We start from the raw sequence: 20,901 nt of genomic DNA, 5'->3' as shown, positions 1-20,901 counted from the left end.
TTTCTTTACTAAAAACATATATTCATTGACTTTGTGATCATTTTGGAGGATGTAGTTTGTGGTCCTGTTGGGCTGTATTGCACTACGCAGAGAGGTGATTCTTTGATTTAAATAGGATGAACAAAATATTAGACAGTCAGTATTTACCACAAACTAAATCTTCTAAAATAACTACACAATTAAATCAACACCTCTCGAACCTCTTGAACTTATAACATTCATGAAGTATTAATTGTAGGACTGTTGTATCAGGCTGCATTATGTTTAGCTCAATGTACCACACGTACCATACATCATTTCTTTTTTGCAATCGATATACTTGCTAGCCACTGTTGCTGGCAGTAGTGTTTGCTACAGGTCTGATGCTGCTGACTGAAACTCCACAAAAGGATTCAACAGCTTCCACCATCCAATGTTACACCAATGTCACTTGTAGTTTAGTAGTGTATGTCTCCCAACAGCCCGCAACCAGATACAAAAAACCAAATTGTCATCAAAACAAATATTTAAAAAAAATCACCACCATTGTAAATGAAATTCAACACTTTTTTAAACCTTCTATGGCCTTTTTTTTTTATAATACAACTGAATTCAACGCTTTTTAATACTTTCCAAGACCTGCAGATACCCTGTTACATTATCTGGCAGTTATTACCTTATCAGTTTCTGAATTGTGCTTTTATTTACTCATACAGCAGTTTTTTGATAAATATCCTTCTGTAATTTCAGTTCTGAAAATTCAAAATGTCTGGATGGAAGTCAACTTGTGCAGTGTTAATTATTTGCAGGTATCAGGATACTGTTGTGGGGAAGATTATGGCATCCTGCACCTGTGTTATTATGTGAGTGTGGTCTAATTAAGTGTGAGGTGTTGTTTTTGAAGTTGGCAGCAGTGGCCTGAGGAAACAATGGCATCATGCCTCACCCCTCTCACTCCCTATCAATTTACTTTCCCCACCTCTCAGCTGCTGCGTGTGCACTAGTCTCACCCAAGTGTCATCACACTTGACTGAACTGTCTGCTTGTTGTAAGTGCTGTGGTTTATGTGGCCCTGAAGCTTAAATACAAAACTGACCAGTAATTTCTAAACATCCTAAGCACAGTCTATTATAGCAACAAGATAGATTTAAGGAGCATTTCAGCATAATGGATTTCCATCTTATCACATTTCTTCTTGTGTATCAGCTAGTAGCCTACTGTTATCCATTTAAATGGCAGTAACACAAACACCTGTATAATTTAATCCAAATGAATAAAACGGCCTTGTGACACATACTTTGCGACTTTTCCTCTAGTGCCACCTCGAGGTTGACATTTGTGGTTTTGAGTGTAATATCTATAATATAACAACTGTTGGACAAATTGCCTTGAAATTTTGTACAAACATTCACACACCCCCTCAGGATGAACTGTTACATCTTTGATAATCTCTTAACATTTCTTGTAGCACCGAGGCCTGTTTGGTTTATGACTGCAAAACTAACAACATTCCTATCATCCTTAAATGCACATTATGTTTAGTGCTAATCAGCAAATGTTACTGTGACATGTTAAAACACTAAACTAAGATGGTGAACATGGTACTGTGTTTAGCATCATAATGTTAGCATGCTGTAGTGTTGTAGTACTCGAGACCGGTCTTAAGACCACTTTTTGATGGTCTTGGTCTCGTCTCGGACTTGACCGCATTTGTACTCGGTCTTGTCTCGATCTCGGACATTGAGGACTCGGGATTTTATTTCAAGACCATAACTTTTGGAATATCAATAAATTGCTTTCATCTCATTTATTTGTTAACATCCTAACTTTGATTTGATGTAAAACAAGAGGAGTGTTAAAGAAAGATGCATACGTTGATTTCAGCTCTTACTGTTTGTATGTGGGTGCTTTAATGGGAATGTGGGTCTTTCAGATCACTTTTAGAAGTAGTAATTGTGTGTCATGTAATGTGGGGAACTGGTCTTGGTCTTAACTCGGTCTCGCCCTCCCTCCGTCTTGGTCTCGACTTGGTCTCAGCCCCTAAAAGTCTTGGTCTTGACTTGGTCTCGGTTTGGGCGGTCTTGACTATAACACTAGCATGCTGACATTAGCATTTATCTCAAAACCCCATTGCGCCTAAGTAAAGTCAAAAAGAGTCACTCATATGGCTGTAAAGTCTTTTTACAAGCTGTAACCTTTGTGTTAAATCACAGATGTTTGCCTTATAGCATTCATTCTCTTTAGCTTTCAATGGTTTTAACACAGTTATCTTTGTATATTGGGTTTGCTATTGTTATAAAATGCAGTGGCCATACTTTACTTTTGACAACAAAGATTCCCCCACTCAGGTCAACCTTTAGTCAACTCTCACTTTTTAACCAATGACTTTTGTTAGTTTATCTTCCTGCAGATTTTTTCAACTGCTTTAACAGAAGCATGATGACGTCTTGAGTAAAGCAAAACTACTATTACAACCTAGAAGCACATAGGGCATATTATTTGATAAAACCTTCAAGTGATTGAGGCCATGATTTAACTTTGAAGGGATTGATCTGTTGAAATGAATGAGTTGAACATTCCTCATTCAAACACCACACTGAAGGTAACCTCCAGCATAGTTTGAATGTTAAGCAGGTTGCTGCTAGCAGTGTGCTCTTCTATAATCCAATATACATTTTCACCAAGGCAGTATTGGAGTTTAATTGTCACTGGTAGATTTAAAGCCATTAGTTGCTGCTAAATTCTGGTGTTAATATCTCCTCTACCAACTGGTTATTTTACCATAATAGAGAAAGACCATAGTTTGGTATCAACAATTCAATGCAATGATTTAGTTCAATTCAATCATGGATGTACTGCCAAGTGTAAAGGTGTGTAGCTCCTCTATGAATAAAATAGATATTATAAATATTCAAAGACGCTTTACAGGGGGAAAGATGAAAGTAATTGGTTAAAAAAGAACAGGAGGGGAGAGAGTGGAAGGAAGTTATTTATCAGTTTAAACCGTATATTAGTTTCGGAAGATGGTTAATACAAAACATTATTTTACAATGTTTGGATGTGATTAAATGAAGGATAAATTTGAAGAAAAAAAGGAAAAGAAATCTGAATTAGGAATTGTAATGAATTGTGTAGGGAAATCTGAAAGTAAACCATGAGGATAGCACCTGTTAGCATGGAGACAGACACAATAATGTAAGTTAATTAAAGACATGTTTGCTTTTAAAACATGGTAATGTTGTTTATGAGCACATCTTTTTGAAGCATGATTAGAATTTTGACACAGTTGAAGAGGCAACCTGATATAGTGATGTGAGCAAACCTTTTGCAATGACAGATATGTAATTTTAAGTTTAAATTACATTTACAGCTCTGAATCAACAATCCTTCACGTGACCACTCTGTGAATATTGAAGCTTATATTTATTATATGCGTTGTAAGTTATGTATGTGTGTTGCATTTTGGCAAATGGCTTTTAAATTCACCTGCCAATGTTTGGCAACAACAAGCAGGAGTAATATGAGGGAACAATCAATAGAATACAATAGAATCCCTATGTAACAGTATTGTAATGTTGTCCTAAGGCATCCTCCCAAACCTTGTGCTGTGTCTTAAAATCACATCTTTTGAAAACAGAATAATAATACTGATTGAATATTGTATGCTCAGCCCCAGAAAACAGGTACAACACATTTTTTTGCTGACAACGAAGACTCCCAATGATTCATTCTAAAAGTCCTGAATCATTTTCTTTATAGTAAATGTGAGTCTTTATTTAAATTATAATAGTTATAATCTGCACTAAATCAAATCCCACATACTTCTTTCCACACTTACACTTTATGGCACTCAATTCACCATCCTACCCAACTGGGGTAATATCTACAAACAGGAAGCTGCAACATCACAGTAGAGCTGAACTATTAGTCTATTGGTCAGTCAAGAGAAAATTTATTTTGGTAATGGATTAATGGTTTAAAGTAAATATTCTATGTATTTTAGATTTAGAATTTGAGAATTAGCTATTGTCTTTGTCCTACGTCATAGTAAATTGAAGATAACTGTATCTGGGTTTTGAACAGTTGGTTGGATACAACAAGACATTTTAGGGGCTTTTTTTAGGTTTTGTAGATCTAACAATTACTCGATATATATATATATATACATATATATATATATATTAATCGATAATGAAAATAACAGTTAGTTATTACCCCAAGATCACAGGTTACATTGGTAACCTAAACAGAAGCCTGGTAACTACTCTCTACAATAGTGAGGACTTCTCAGAATATATAATTGTCACATTAGTTGTAATAATGACCATCACGTGATGCTCTGAAGCTTCTGACAGCTCTTCCCTTTGGCATGTTGCATTATTTTTTCCCCTTTGTTTTGATGGGTAACATCTACCATGAGGAATTTCTTTTATTTTTCATGCAATTAATTCACAAAAACTCACAAATACAACAAAATGAAAGGAGGAACACATAAGGTGGGGGCTACTGTAGCTTTTTGAAGGCTATTTGATTAGCATTAAAAAGTGTCACATGGACCCACAATAGATTTATAAACTCGGCTGTATCTAACGTAACTAAAATATGTCCCTCCTTTACCAGCTACAACATTAAAATGATGAATACTTTGATGCATCACATTAATAAATACACATTATATTCAAATGGGCCGTTCTGCACAATTAGTACTTTTACTTTAAGTAAGTATATTTTGTTAGTAAAGATCTGAGTGCTAAAACATATGATTACTATTTCCACCACTGCTGGTGTCAATCATAAAGAATGATTATTTCAGTTTGATTATGAGAGCCCCTGGGTTATAATTAAAAGAAGCTGATATGGACAAATTTCCAAGTGTCCAACCCAATTACGCATTGTGTGTGTGTGCATATATATATATATATGCACGCATATGTTCACAAGTACACTATCTTTACATCATGACTCATGCTTGGAGGTGTGCTGACAGAATAAGAAAGGGGGTGGGTTGACAGCATGAAATGAAACAGACTAAAGAGGGACTCTCCTGAAGACACAACAGCATCATCACCACCACCACCACCACCACGCAGCATTTGGGGCTCAGCTGTTCAATAACCCGATTGTGAGTCTGGTTCTACATCCTATATGAAACAGGAGTTTCAACCCCTGACATGCTCGACAGAAACATTCGACAGAAACAACTACACAATTGGCAACATCATCATCACAGACCGAGATATGCTCTGAAATCCAGCTAGAGTCAGACATCTCGATAGCTTGAGCTGAGAAATGCAAACAGCAACACATTTTGATCTTCAAAGCTCCCAGGTATGTTGGCGACAGATGGCAGTCAAATCCAAACACAGGGACAGGTCAGGGACAGGGCAAGACAATCAGAGGGACCACATACACACAGCAGACAAAATAATAACAGTAGCAGGGGAAAAAGAGAAGAAGAGGGGGGAGAGAAGATAGCACGGGCCATTGCACGGACTCGACGAGAGAAGAAGCAGTCTCACAGACCTGATCAGCGAAAATCCTGGTTTTTGGCTCAATCACTGGTCCTCCCCTTAACTCATCCTCCACAGCCATGAGTCTTGGAAGCAGAGAAAGAGAGAGAGAGAGAGAGAGAGAGAGAGAGGGGAAGGGAGGGGTGACAGAAAGAGAGGGAATATTATGAATTCAAGATGATACTTAACAAGAAGTTGAGCAGATGCATCTCCTCACATCTGTCTCAACACCACCACAGTGATAAGATGTTGGTTACCTGTATCTCAAACCTGAATTCCAAACCTGATAGGCAGCTCAATCTTTTAAGCCCATGCAAATGTTGAGCAGCAGAAACCCAAGCCATGTTTTCTGAGGCACTGCCAATTTTCACTGGTGGAGCCTTTTTTCTTCTCGCCCCATGGGATTCATCAAAGCATTTATACCCATTTTAAGGTGTACTAAAAGTGCAATTACGGCCAACTGTGGACAATTACACTCAGTTATATGAAGTGAATGGTTCAGTAACAGATCCCGATCATCCCCAGGGAATTGACCATCTTATGTAACATGGATTGACCAAGGCGCTGGTGGAAAATCCTTTGACAACTGATTTCAAAGACTTCACTGTAGTTTTCATGAGCCATCAGACAGTGCAGGTTTCCCGGCTCTCGTGATTATCCAAGTGCCAGGGATTTACTCCAGATAGGGTCATTCAAGGATATTTCTCTCACAAAGTTATCTTGCAGTTGCACAGCCAACTGGCAAAACTGTGAATATTGTTATGGTGGTGATGAATGCCAAATAGAAGTTAGTATGAATAAAAAAAGACCTCTTTACATGATGGGTTTCATTGGATTTCCTTTCATGACTTTCCATCCGTTATTTTACAGCAGCAGCAAAAACATCCTTGCAATTTATTGACATGAAATAAGCTTGCTGGGAAAGTATCCCTTTATAATAGTAACTTTGCAATTTTGTCAATTTGTCAGGGTAAAATTACCAGAAGGACTATAACTTGTGTGTTCATTAGGCCCCTAAGCCAGATAGCCAATAGTATACAGGAACATTTAATTGCCACCATGTTTCCATGCAGAATAAATATACCACCAATCAAGTCGTATTGTCTCTCTCAGTGCTACCTTCAGCTTCATATCGTTTATTCAGAACACAGAGACGGACGTGTTTGACAATAAAGAACGAAAATCCACAGGTGAAGTTTCAAACATAAGTGTTTGGATGTTTTATTCCATAAATAATGTACAATGTTGAGTTATTTTACAAAAGAAGAGAATTGGAAAAGAAAAGAATCAATCATACTGTAAGCAGACAGAAATATAAGCACTGTCCCAAAAAACAATGGAATGTAACATGGGTGTACAGCATTAAGATTTTGACATGACTTCAAGAGGCAGACAATGATTCATGTGGGTGATATGTTACAAAAAAGCTTTTTGTATTCAGATGTACTTCAAGTAGTGTGCTTTTGAGGTCAAGTCGTACACGTAGTCAAAACAATGTGTGTATCTACCAACGTGAGGTCACACTGTCTGAATATTTTGCTACAGAGAAAAAAAGGCAGGAGGACAAAGGTGTTAAATAGGATGTAAAACTAAAGTAAAGTCAATGGAAAAAAACAACAGACCTGGATCAAAAATCAGCTGCAAATACTTTCTTTTTTTGCCAAGTGCAACATAAAGTATGTGTCTTTGACTGAAAACTTACCTCTCAACATGTGATTTGTGTTGATGCAGCAGACCCCCACCCATCTGGTTAAAACAAACTGAGAATTATTTGCAACCATTTGAAACAGGTCCGTATAAAAGTGACTATAAACCCTTGGCTGTTGCTACAAGCCATGCCAATCAGACCGATATTGATCACACACACATCAAACCAAAACTCATCACCACTATGAATTAACTTGCAAGATTTAAACATAAGTTTTGCTGTAGTAGCCTATCAATATATTCTTGCTACAAAAGAGAGGTGGACATACTGACACCAGATTATTATCTATGTCTCTGGAGAGGAAAAAAAAAATAATATGGTTGCCCTTTTTATAATAATATTTAAATCATACTGTAACTGCATAAGTTAAATGACAGTACTGTCTACTTGCTTAAACATCTATTCTGATCACCATGTCACTGGACACCACCAATGACGGACTGCAGGTCAAAAGTCATACCAAGCATATACAGCAAAATCATACAGATATAAGAAAATCTTTTTCGCTCTAATTAATAAATAATATTCATTGCAGTCTTTCATTTAAAATGCAGATACATTCACAAACACCATACAGATAACCCAAACACAAGTTGAGAACTTAAGAACACACTTTGCAGAACACACTGTTGTCAAAGAGTCACGCCATTGCTGTCATGTTGTCTCAGTGGTATTTTGCACTTTACAGTATTCCAGGTCTTTATGTTTTCTGTTTAGATACTGTGGATGGCACCTGGTAAAAGATTTTGGCAGGAAGTTATTGTTTCTTTATGTACACAAGATGCATACAATACACCTCAGCAGGATCCTGCATGTGCAATGCACAGACAGCACATGTAGACATATTGTATCTATTATTGCGCTTCTGCTGCTAAAAAGTTAGCTATTGCAAGGTTAAAATACTTATAATCTCACTATCAATAGAATTCATATATATCTCATATATTATTATTGTTATGGCTCTTGCATCACAAACTTTAATATGCTATGGATTATAGTTAAAAATAGATTATTACTATGACAGGTACAATTAAGACCATTAATTCCTGCGAACTCACTGCATCTCACATATGTAAATCAGTTGTTTAGTTCACATCTTGGGGAAGATAAATAGTTTATGTTTATAATAACCAAAAGGCATTCAAATATTCTGACAAAAAAGTGGAGAGCCTGTAGCCAACTAATGGGGTCACTACCCTAGAGAAAAATATATAAATACAAGTGCTACAGGTAAAGTGGATTCAGTGTTTTCAGTGGATTTAAACTAAAACTCAACGTTGCTTTGGTTTAAATTAGATTGTTGGAAACAAAAAAGTGGATGTAATCTAATGACAGATCTCAGATGTGCTCAAAGCTTAAATAGTAAAGTTTATGCACAGAACATTAAGGCTTCTCTGAAAGAAAGTCTCTGACAAACACAACGCTAAGTGTTTAAGTTCTGCAGATCAAGAGATTTTTTCCAGCCTACAGAGAAGCCATAAATTCAAGATCACATATGCTCCTTTTTGCAGAACCTGAGTTTGCATTTGTATCAACATAATCTATTTGAATGTGAAAATTTAACATAAAAGTCAAATTAAGATGAAATAAGGCTACACTTGTCTTCTCACTAAGATTTTGGTGTCCAATCAATCCGATATGATGGCCTGAGACCATGTTTCTTGGCATCCACACTTTCTGCACTCTTTGCATTGCTCATAATTTATATGTTGAAATTAAAATGTGTTCAGATGATGCACAAGTCTTGCTATACATTCGATGACATGGTCTGGCTCAGTAAATTGTTAGTATAATTGACTTGGAAGCATAGAGATCTGCTACTTAATACATCCTTGTGTGGTCAGATGATAAAAGTCACACAAGTTACAAGTGTAAGCCTTGGAGATATCAGCTTCCTTCTATGCTTACTGTATTCGCTTTAAGCAATATGCCCCAGAGGAGCAAAAATCAATTGTTAGGCTTTAAGTGCTCTGATAAAGTTCCATCTATTATGTGGCATATTTCCTTTATGCCTTTATGCTTGAATCTTCATCATAGTCTGTGACTCTCTCCCCTCTTCATATTCCACCATAGTACTGTATGAATGCAAAAAAGGAGAGACGTATCGGCCCCCATGTTCACTCTGTAGAAATATACATCAGCAGTCCTTCAGTGAACATGGTTCATCTTGATTTAAAACGGAAGAGCTAATATTAAACCATGGCCTTCCATTGTCCTCTGCCTGAAGGCCCAAAACAATGCCGTTTGTTGCTTTAAAAAGTGCAGACATGTTTCTGAAGTTATCAAACCTTCAGTCCTCTTGTGCTTTTACAACGCAATCTCGAGGGAGAGTCAATTGAAAATAGGCTAAGTGCAATCATCTGAAATGATCCCAAGATCCAGTTAAAAGCTGTTCATAGAAATGGCTGATGATAAGTGCAAGAGCACAAGTATATGGGAGGATATTTAAAGGATGTTTTTATATACAAGGTTAGATGTTTTCCCATAAAAGACGAGCAGGACTGTCTCTGTCTTCATTCCATGTCTTCTTTCCTGGAGTGGATTAGAAGGGGCAATATTCTCTGTCACAGATATCCACCCTTCAGTTTCAGACCATAGACTATTATAAGTTGTGAACAAGAAAATCTTGTACTTCTTTTCCTAACAGCCTTTTTTATCTGAATGCAACATTGGGAAATAAATAGAAGCAAATTTAGGCAGCATTGCAGATGTGAAGTAACAGTTAAATGCTCAAGGAATTCTTAGAACACAGCAAAAATGTGGTTCGTGCCTGTATACAACTGAGATACGATCAATATTCCACTCTTTTCCCATCAACTACTTAATTTTGTGGCTGATCAATAAAAAGTAGATACTGCACTCAATAACTACACCATTATAATTTCACCCAAGCACTCAATAAATTAGGGCTCAGCTGGAGTTCTCCACAGTCAACCAAAATATGATGCTCTTGAACAACAAGTAAACCATGTTGTGAGGTCTTGATAGCAGATTTGCTATGAGAGCTTAGAGGACAATCAAAGACTTTTTTGTCCAGTTGAAGAGAACCAACCACCAAGGGAACATGCCCTGCATGCTTATCGAAGAAGATATATATCTCTGTCTTCCTCATAATAGTTTCTCATTCAATTTATCACTCATTACATGTCTGCAGCTTTGGCTTTTAATATACAGTATGCTCCCTGCCTTTCTCCCAGGGCTGTAGTACTTAATGAAACTGAAACAACCTCCTACCTTCCAATATTCTTTGAAAGATAACAACCCCTGTAAATAGTCATATTCCAATATGCAATATTTGTATCTTGAGAAAAACATCACTGCTTCAAGTTCATGTTTCACTCTTGTTAAGTAGAATCCAATATGCTAAAGTTGTACTGTGTCAACCAAAGACTACTGCTTCCACTTACTGCTCAGGAGTATGATAATGTATTTTAATTCATGATTGCAATCTTAGTCTGAGCGAATATGCCACTTCTTAGAAGAAAACTCATATAGTCTAGTCACCACAGGCGTCACAATAAACAAAAATAAAGTCAATGTGGCCCGCCAATGGCCTAACTATAAAAGACCACATGACGTCTTAGCTGTCTTTTGCCCTCCATCCCAACAACAGCCTCCATTTACCTGCTAATTATTCCTTTAATTTGGGAGTCTTTCTCCACTTGCTGTAGGCGTAGCCTCCTCTCACTGTCATCAAGTCGATTTTGGTACTGTAGGAGGATCTTATTGGTCTGCTGCTCCTGCGTGAGGAGCCTCCGCTCGTACTCCTCCAGCTTTTTGTGGGACATCACCAGACGCTCCTTCAGGGAGTTGATCTCCTCCTCGTACTCCCGTACCTGAGGCAGAGATATGGAGAGAATGCTAAACTAGAAATGTTTTAAGTAGGTTAGTGTTTACATAGCTTGAATTCTCAGTGGCTAGTGGTTTTAAAAGTTCTTTATGCGCATTCATGAATTTAAAAGATACTGGAAAGAAAAACCACCTCCAGATATTTAAAATTACAGTAGCTGTTGCACAAAGGCTGATGTACAGTGAATATACCACTGAAAACACTGAAAAAGATTTATGAACACTTGGCGTTGTTTCCCACACAGCTTGAGACCTCTGGACCTCTGCGTTTACACCAGAGTGCCATCTGCTCAGCAATGATAGACGTGACTCAATGTTCCTCTGCATTTTACCAAGCATGAATAAAAGAAGCCTGTGATATAAGTGAAACCTACCCTGTCCATGCGTGACTCATCCATACTCTTTGAGTACTCCTTTAGTTTGAACTCTTCACGGTCAATTCGCGAACTTTCAATGTCAGCCGACAGATGAGGCATGTTGGAGACCCAGGCCACTGTTCGCTCATTGGCTGGGGTTGGGGGATTGAGGGTAGATGGAGACTGGGCGACCTAGGAAAAAAGGCCAGCACAATGAATATGAGAACCTAAATTCTTAAGTGGATGAGAGTCAGTTTCATAACAAGCGATATTTGAGAGGGTTTTTATCAGGGCTGAACAATTAATCGTTTTCAAATTGAAATTGCAATTTGAAAGAACGTGATTAGCTAATCGTGAAGACTACGATTAAAAATGTAGGTTAATTAAACAGCGCATCTGACCCTTTTTAACAGTCATGCAGTTACAAATTCATTCCGTTGTCATCCTTGTGTAACAGACTTGCTCACCAATCACAAGCGCCATGCGCCTCCTGTTACGGTCCTACTCACCAATCAGAGTGGGCACAGGGCGTGTACATTTTACAACATCTGCACAGCTACATATCTCACATACATAGTTAAAATGTTTCTTTTTTGGTCTTTTTCAACTGTGTTTATTGTTGATATACGATAAATTACGTTTTGAGCATGGCCGGACCCTGGTGGGACTCAAGCCCTTATAACTACTCAATAAGCGAAACACACACAATTAAAGACACATTTAGTTACAGACATCTTACACACACTGTTGCTATGAGCACAGGTGCTGAAAGAAAAAATCTGGAGTGCTGAAGAAAAGAATAGAGAATGAAATGAATTCAGAGTGTTCAGATGTTACCTGTTTGCTCATGGTGGGTTTGAGCAGGTGCTGTTTCTGTTGCTGAGACTGTTGCTGTGGTGACTGTTGAGTGCTCTGACTTGTGGTTCCCTGTGGACTCTGGCTTTCCCTGACAGAGCTCTGCTGGTGAGGCAGGCCCGGGGCAGTGTTGTCTTTGACGGACAGCTGCCGGGACCCGTGCTGCCTGCCGCTGTAGCCGGACTCTGGTGACTGGAGTAGATTCCCACTTTGTGGCCGTGTTTTAGCCGGTGCAGGTGCGGCAGCTGCGCTGACGGACAGCTGATGGGAGGTCTGGGACTTGACGCGCTGGGTGGGAGGTGGGGCAACAGAACTCTGGCGCATGGGTTGGACTGTGGAGGGGGGTGTGGTGGCCAGAGAGGAATGAGAGGTTCCGGTCTGGGAGGTCATGCCCATCATTTGTTGTTGCTGTTGGAGGTTATCCTTAGGAAGAAAACAAGTAAATAATTAGCATTTTCATTTCTTGTTTCAGTTCTTCAAATGATGCTACTTTCAACTTCAACCTTCAACCTGGGCAGTCATGCAGAAAACAGCCCTGCGTTTAAAAAAGGTTGCGATGGTTGGGCATGTTGCTCCTGGAGTCAGCTAGACAATAGGTGCGTTTGACTTCATGCGGAGCTTTGCAGCGCTGACGCAGGTAGAATGCGTTTTTTATACCCCACCCCAGCAGTCGCCTGCATCTCACGCTTGACTATCAAGTCGGCAAAAGTAAGCTGCAGTCATCTCAAACACACCTAATACCATCCAGGAAGTTCCGGAACCTTTGCACTCTGCTCATTGCACTATTGTCTCAATCTGTCTATATTGTTTTTGTTTAGTGCATATATGTGTTCTCTATACTGTACCCTGTGTTTGATTTTATTATTGTGTTATTGTATTATTGTATAAGTAAGCACATCGTGAGCAATGTACAATCCTGAGTCAAATTCCTCGTATGTGTACACATACCTGGCAAATAAGGCTGATTCTTATTGTGCCTGTCTACTGTTAAATATGGCTTGCAACTACAATTGTTTTCACTACTGAATAATCAGACAATTATTTTCTTAATTATTTGATTAATTTTTGGGTGTATGAAATGTCAGAGAATGACTAAAAAGGCTAATCACAACTTCCTGGTCCAAAACTGAAAGAGATTCAGTTTAAAATCCCATTTGACAAAGAAGATGTACGATTGACACTCTAAACAGTTGCTGAAGCATTTTCTGTCGATCAGCTACTAGACTGACTAATGGTTTTAGTTCTTCTGTCAAATGATTTTTTAGATTGTTTAAGTCATTTATAAAGAAAAAATATACCAAACATCTTTAGTTTTTAGGCCATTAGTTGAACAAAACAAACAAGTCGTCGATTTGGGCCCATGGGAATTTGTGATGGCCCTTTCTCAATGTTTTCTATTGTTTTTTCCACTAAATGAAATAAAAAAAATGATAATGAAAACAGTCATTAGTTGAAGTGCTAAAACCATCAGAATATTTTAAAAGAGTCATGGCAATTTACACCTGGTGGCTTTAAGACATCATGAGAACATTCATGTACCTGCACTTGCATGGACATCTGCCTGCGTGAATATTCAGCCCTGCTGTAGTCGTCACTGTAGCTGTGTGAGTGGATGATGCTGGGTTGGCCCAGGTGACCGTCCCTGGTCCTGAGGGTAGACAGGTCCTCGCTGCGAGAGAACCCCCCATGGGCGAACTGTGGGATGTAGGTCTGGTGAGAGGGCTCAGGGTCTGGCGCCAGGAGCAGGGGTGCTGGAGGTTGAACCCGGCTGTGCTGGTGATGGAGCTGTTGCTGTTGAGGCCCATCAGCAGTCGCCAGATGAAAGAGGGGATTCTGGAAGGAAAGCGGGTAGCGCATGGCGGCGGCCTGCTGTTGCTGCTGCTGGGATAGCGAGTCGGTGGTGGTGCCCATCTGGCTCAGCTGGCTCAGCCGAAGACCGCCGGACATGCTGGAGCCGCCAGAGCCAGCTGACAACCTCCCACCGGCCCGCAGCTGGCTGCTCAGGCCCGACCCCAGGCCGCCACCGCCTCCGCTGCTCAGCCCTCCGAAGCTGCCCATGCCGGCGATGGAGGCCTGGGAGGAGTTGAGCATGTCCACCGACTGCAGGTTAGACACGCTGTTCATTCGGGAATCCTGGAGGTCCATCATAGATACGCTTTTATTGACACTGAGAACCTAGATAATAAGGGATATGAGAGGCTAGTGTGCCCCGTTATTATGTATGCTAGGTGGCCACGGATGGTATGGGTGAGGGTGGTGCAGGTGTTTTTACCGCGAGGCCAGGATATCGGAATGCCTCAAAGTATTTCCCAGGAAATACCGCTAGGATGAGTTGCGTGGTGAATCAGTGGAAAAAAAGCAGATGTCATGATATACTACAGCCTCGATCACACGATGGCAGATTCTATTAAGTATGACTAACATGCACGTCATACTAACCTCACTTTGATAAAGATAAACCTAGTGGATGGGATGAGGATTCCCCAAGTCTGTATGATAAAACTCACCTTAGGGTCTGGTTCTGTGATGTCCGAGCTGCTTGTGCAATATGCTGGGCTGGATCGGGCCAGGGGAGGGCGTGATACGTAAAACATGTCTTTGGAGGATGCTCGATGAGGGTGGTCACGGTCCTGAAAACTCATCTGGGAGCGGGATGGCATGACCCCTCCAGTGGAGGTAGGGGAAGGCAAGCGAGTGATATCTATAGAGCTGGAGAACAGCAGTGAGTAAGGCCAACCACAGCTTAAGACAGACAATCATTATTATTATTATCATTTACAAATCCATTAGTCGATCTACAATAATGGGCAACAATTTTGACAACAAATGAATCGTTTTGAGTAATTTTTTAAGATAAAATACCAAAATGATATGGTAGCAACTTCTTAAATGTGAATATTTACTGTTTTCTCGCAATACAATGCAATAGTAGACAGAATATGGGTTTTGTTGTGATGGTCAGACAAAAGCTGTTATGGTCACAACGCCTACCTATTAAGATCCCTCATCATGAGATTTTGGAACTCGGATGAGATGCCCCTGTTGAAGCTCGGCCGTGACAGCAGCCTGTCTGCCTGTCTGTCCTGCACCCTGTCTGTCTGATGGCTGGGCTGCCTCTGGAGGTGTGGGTTACGCAAGGCCATACTGATGTCATTCAAGAGGCGAGGCAAAGGACCCAGTTTGATGATGGCATCCTGTGGTTAAAGGAAAAAGAAAATTAATTTTGCTGAGGATTTAAAAATAAAATTCTTTGAGTTATCTAACATAAGGGTTTCATTAAAATACCATATATCCACCTCAACTCACCTGGCACTTGTAAGTTAATGACAGTTCAAGCCTGATTTATCACTTATATGGCAAAAAGGTTTGAGGTGAGAGTTTTTTTAGACTAAATTGTTGAAATTCAACTTGAAATGACATATGCATTCTGAGTTTGGTTTAGTTTGGCTTCACAGTAATAACACCTAAAGTGATGTACAGCGGGTTCATTTGATTTAAGCCATAATTACTGGTGGTTGTGTACTGGACTGCATTACATCATCATGTGTAGCTATTTTTATTTTTATATTTTTTACCTTAGTTACATGAGAGGGTACAATGTAGGTGTCCAATCCCTGTATGCCAAAGTGATTAAAAATACAGCAGTATTACCAAATAAGAAAAATGAAAACTTGTTAAAAACCCAAGAGACATCCTGTGCAATTGATGACAAATCTAAAAACTAAATAAAAAGGGACAACATGTTTTATATTATCTTACATAAATAATAAAATACTAAAATAAAAAATAATATTACTATTGTCTTATTTTGGAAAGAATGACAGTGTAAAATTGTAGTTTATAATGGCATATATGACATGTTATGTTTGGGTTTACCTTGCTGAGCTGAGCCATGACCTCCCAGAGGAGACTGTGCAGTATGGACAGCTCCCTGCCTAGGTCGATGTATCCCTCAAAGCCGCCTGCATTGCTCACACTGTCCAGGTTGGAGATCTCATACAGGAACTGCTGCATGGAGCCCCACTCCATCTCTAAAAACTCATTCATGAAACACATGTACTCCTCTTTATTGCCAAACCTGCAGGTGAGAAAAGAAGGAAAGCCAGTGGTGGAGGGTAAGAAAGAGAAGGAAGGGAATATGAGTGAAAACAAGTAAGCAATTCATGGTGAATGGTGAAATTAAATGTCACGAAATATGATAAGTGTTAAATTGAGGTTCTGTTTCTTATTCATGTCCACTGCCACCTTGTCAAGACATTTAGGTGTGAGTCACTGAATATAAACACAAATGGGCTTGTTTAAAATGAAAATGGCACATGGTACCTTTAACACATCACTAACTATGTGGTACAGCGTTGAATAAACCAAACGGAGACAAATTTGAGTTATAGCACAGTGGCTCGTTTATGAAAGGAGCTGCAGCAATGTGCAGTATGACAAAAATACGGTGTTTTTTAAAAATGAAACCAAGTACACTTATTATGGTACAACCCCTAAATAAAATTAAGAACCTGAAAATGAGCATAATATGACCTCTTTAACACGCAACTTTTATAGGTTCAGAATATAACAGCAAAACTTGTCATTACAAAATAATAAATGGGTCTGGAGAAAACTTTTTTGCACCAATATACCTGGTTACAGATGGTCCAAATGTGAAGGCTTTCTAATTTCTCAATATGATCTAAACATAGTTTTGAATGTGGTCGTATCGTATTCCAAGATCAATCGAGAGGAAGACATTACATATTTTTAATGTAAGACAATTTGAGTATTTTATGCAATTGATGGTCAACCTTCTTTTTCCCTTCACAGAGGAACATGATAATAATGATAATAATAATAATAATAATAATAAAACTGACTTGGAAAAGTTAGCCAGGTTCTGCACCACTTTCGCGATGAGGGTGAGCGTGCGTGATGTCTGCTCATCGGGATACTCCTGGGTGAGATTGAAGAGCGATGGGGACATAATGGCAGGACACAGGAAGCGCAGGAAGAGGGAACCACTGATGAGACGGTCGGCGATGTCTTCCCGGCCTCTCTCTGCACAGCGCACTCTCCATGAGGCAAAAACTTCCTTCAGCTCTCGAGGGAAAACACTGTGAAGGGCATATACTGCTAGATCAGAAACAAACTGTGGAGTTTGTCATTTCTCATGATTTTTTTTAAATGGAGTAGCAGAGAGGAATAAACTCACTCAATACAAATGAAATGATTTATTTATTAAGTGCTCACCAATGTGAGTTAACGATCTTGCAGAGTGCCAGTTCACAGCACATTCGAAGATTGGCTTGGTGGTCTGGGAGTACAGAGGGTGGTGTTCTCATGGGGTCCACTTCGCAATTTTCCTCTGATTCATACAAGGCTCTTATGAACTCCCCTAGAAATGACATTTCATTAGGTGCGGCAAAATAGTAGAAACTATCACCAAGATCAGTTCAGTGTTGTTAATACATACAGCAACAGCGACAAAAACCAATAGAATAATAGACTAATATAAAAGAAATCCATTATGGGAGAGTATGAGATTTTTCCATCAGCTGCAAATTTAACAGACCAAATGCAATATTGCCACAGGACATGCTGAAGTGTAGGTAAAGAGGAATTACTGAAAAACAATACAAAGTTGGGAAACTTGGGTGGCAGGCTAATTAGCCAACAAGCTACTGTAGCTAGAAGGAAAACCTGCAATCAAGTCTAACTTTTATTTATAAGCCAAAACACCCACTTTTAAACTAAGAAAATATTTATATCAATTTCATGTATAGAAAGCTACCCTCAGAAATAAAGGAAGAAGATGATGTATTACAGACTGAATGTGTAAAAACTATTTCAAATTAATTGAGGACAAAATCTTTTCCACCAGAGAAATGTCTTGCTGTTGCAAGACATTTCCGGATGCAAATAAATTGATTTGTGTGTTGGTTTTCTCTCCTCAGGATTATTGCAAAGCTTTTTGAAATGAATTACCAAAAAATAAGTGAACAGACAATATTACACCAGTCTTTGCATTGGTCCTGTGTCTCTTTTAGACTTGATTTTTAAATTATATTACAAAGATCTAAATGTTTTCACACCTCCATACTTAGTCTCTCCCTCTATACTCTTAGCCACTTCCCTGGCTATCAAAGAGTAAAGCAATAAATGTGCCAACAGTTAAGACAAAGAAGTACGGACAGGCACCCTTTTATGTCTATGAACCGAAAAGTGTGGAACAACCTTAAATATCTGCCGTGCAATTCAGAAACATTTCAAGTTTCACCTTTTAAATCTTGCTTTTAAATTGTATTCGTATCGATCTACCGTTATAATATTCACATAAAGCAATTATATTATATAGTATATTATATTTAATTTATTATATTTAAAATCTATTATATTTTTTAAAAAGGCAACTTTTTTATTTATTTGTTAAGATATTGATGTAAAGCAGTTTTTATATGTATGAAAGTTCCTTTCCAGTTACTGTTTACAAGTATCCAGAGTAATGGTGTTTGAATATGCTAACGTTCAACATATTAGATCCAAACTGCAAGGTAAATGTTAAGATTTTGTATGTACTCCATTACACAAAAACACAAAACAGAAAACATTAATTAATGATGCTACGCTAATGTGTACAATATATTATATTCCCTTCCCTTTCTTTAGGGAAGCTGTGTGTCTCTACTTTTGAGAGTAGCTGCTTCGTGATCCCACACACATCTTTCACTTGCTGAACTTGGCTAATCATGTAATTCAATACATCATCAAACTATGTGCAGAGATCTAAAAAAACACCAGTTTAACTCTGGGTATGGTAGGAAATAATAAAATTCCCTCACAAAACCAAACTATCTCTTCAAGCAAAAACAATAAGGCAGGCTGAGAGAAATGGGTAACAGTATCTAAGGAAGGATTTTTCTTTTAATTAAAAGTTTGGTTATTCCAAAACTTCCAAAAGTTCATCTCCTGAATTTGAAATTACTTTCACATTGGTGTGAATATTGCAGTTGCTTCAGTTTATACAGTGACAAACTCAAACATCAAGTTTTCCGCAACTATTCTTGCTCACCTATAGCGTCCTTGAGGTACTTATGTCCGATCAGTTTGAGGTACTCTTCTATGGCTTTGGTGGCCAGAGTGTTCTCTCTGAAGATAAGGTGTTCTCGGTCGATGAATCTGTCTACCTCGCACATCGCCATGTCTGACAGGAAGTCCTGGAGAACAAAACAACTTAATTATTACTCTTTATTACATACAATGTTTACAGCAGAAATAAAAAATGATGAGATTTTATGGTCACAATAACTGAAAAGCCTTTGTTTTAAATCTGTTTCACATAGTTTCAAATCCCGATATGTCAAATAGAGGCGTCCCTACCTTAGCTTTCCCTGTGCTTTGCAGTATATGCACCAATGCACAGGCCACTTCCTCTTTGCTCTTGACACTCAGCACAGGCTCCAGCACAGCACACATGGTGCGGTAGTTATTGGTGACGTACTCTGCAAACTCCTTGTACAGCTCCATGGGCAGGATGTTCATGGTCTGAAAGCGTGATTTGAGGCGTAGGGATGCGTTGATGATCTTCCCCCCTCCCACACCAGCTCCCTTGGTGAGGACGCTGGGCTGGATGACCGGGTACCACTGCTCCACAAACTGACGTCCAGTTATGCTTGAGATGGGGATGCTTACAAGTCCTAAGTATGTGCTCTTTTCCTTAGAGAGAAAAAAGTAGATATTTGTCAACATGAGCATGTGTCATAGAACATTTCTTTCAATTTCTGAAAGTCTGAAAAAAAAAGTTCATTAAAAACTTTAGTACTGAATAAATAATGAATTTTTTTTTCACAGCCAAATAACACAAAATTGCCACTATGTTGTGCATCTGCAGGGGGCTGATAGGGTTTTTGATCCATGGCAATGACTCAATGATAACTTCATCAATCATGATGTTTCTGGCTTGTCTTTCCTTCAGGCGTGCTCTCACTGCAGTTCGAAGACACTCCCATTTCCCTACAACCCAAACTATGCCCGTTGCAGAACCATAACCATGTTGTTATAAAGCCAATCAAGCAAATGACAAAGACAAATGCAGTACAACCAACCCAATTTGATATTGGCTATTTTATTATCAAGCCACTGAATGACAATGCAGTCATCCTCACAGTACATTATTTCCTCATCTATTTATTTTTGCTGAACTAATCCTCTAATAATCCAAATTGCTCATTTCCGTTGTAAAATGTTGGTGGAGATTTTCTACATCTACTTTAAAATACATTTTCAGGTGTGATTAAGAAATTCGATTCCCATATTCCCCCTGCAATAACAGATTTCTGGCACTTCTATGGCAGCAGCAGCAGAAACAAGTTGTGAACAACATATCATCGCCTTATAAGTTAATGAACTTCTTGACAAACACTTTCTTATTTACACATCCAGAAGTTATGGGGCCACATTATCACTCAATGAGTCGTGTTTCTGGCCAGCTGGTGATTGCAAGTCCGATATTCACTCTCCTTTTAGCTTTGTTTTTGGTCTCTACCAACTCCTCAAGGAATTATCTGGCTCTATAGCTGCTAAATGTTCCACTATGTTCACCAGCTTGTTGCTAATTGTGTCTGTCTGCTGTTTGGTGCTTAGCAGGTCGGTTACAGTG

General features: G+C 38.9%; 1 protein-coding gene across 2 annotated transcripts in view; it reads right to left on the bottom strand.

Annotated features, from left to right (window-relative positions):
* The window catches only part of syngap1b (synaptic Ras GTPase activating protein 1b), a 145,299-nt gene that overhangs the window by 11,676 nt on the left and 112,722 nt on the right, over positions 1-20,901 (bottom strand). Inside the window, exons 10-21 of one of the 2 annotated variants that reach the window (XM_038710671.1) lie at positions 19,623-19,958; positions 19,315-19,459; positions 17,496-17,640; positions 17,123-17,359; positions 16,134-16,335; positions 15,249-15,451; positions 14,765-14,966; positions 13,797-14,390; positions 12,240-12,680; positions 11,421-11,594; positions 10,822-11,033; positions 5,503-5,575 (exon numbers count right to left, since the gene is read on the bottom strand). In XM_038710671.1, the coding sequence (XP_038566599.1) occupies positions 5,503-5,575; positions 10,822-11,033; positions 11,421-11,594; positions 12,240-12,680; positions 13,797-14,390; positions 14,765-14,966; positions 15,249-15,451; positions 16,134-16,335; positions 17,123-17,359; positions 17,496-17,640; positions 19,315-19,459; positions 19,623-19,958 (2,964 nt within the window). The remainder of the gene's footprint in view (positions 1-5,502; positions 5,576-10,821; positions 11,034-11,420; positions 11,595-12,239; positions 12,681-13,796; positions 14,391-14,764; positions 14,967-15,248; positions 15,452-16,133; positions 16,336-17,122; positions 17,360-17,495; positions 17,641-19,314; positions 19,460-19,622; positions 19,959-20,901) is intronic. The other variant, XM_038710670.1, reaches the window with a different exon arrangement.

Source organism: Micropterus salmoides, unplaced genomic scaffold (genome assembly GCF_014851395.1).
Source record: "Micropterus salmoides isolate LMB-PRFRI ecotype aquatic unplaced genomic scaffold, ASM1485139v1 Ms_hic_scaffold_11, whole genome shotgun sequence".
Lineage (NCBI taxonomy): Eukaryota > Metazoa > Chordata > Actinopteri > Centrarchiformes > Centrarchidae > Micropterus > Micropterus salmoides.
This window is presented reverse-complemented; position numbering and strand designations above follow the sequence as displayed.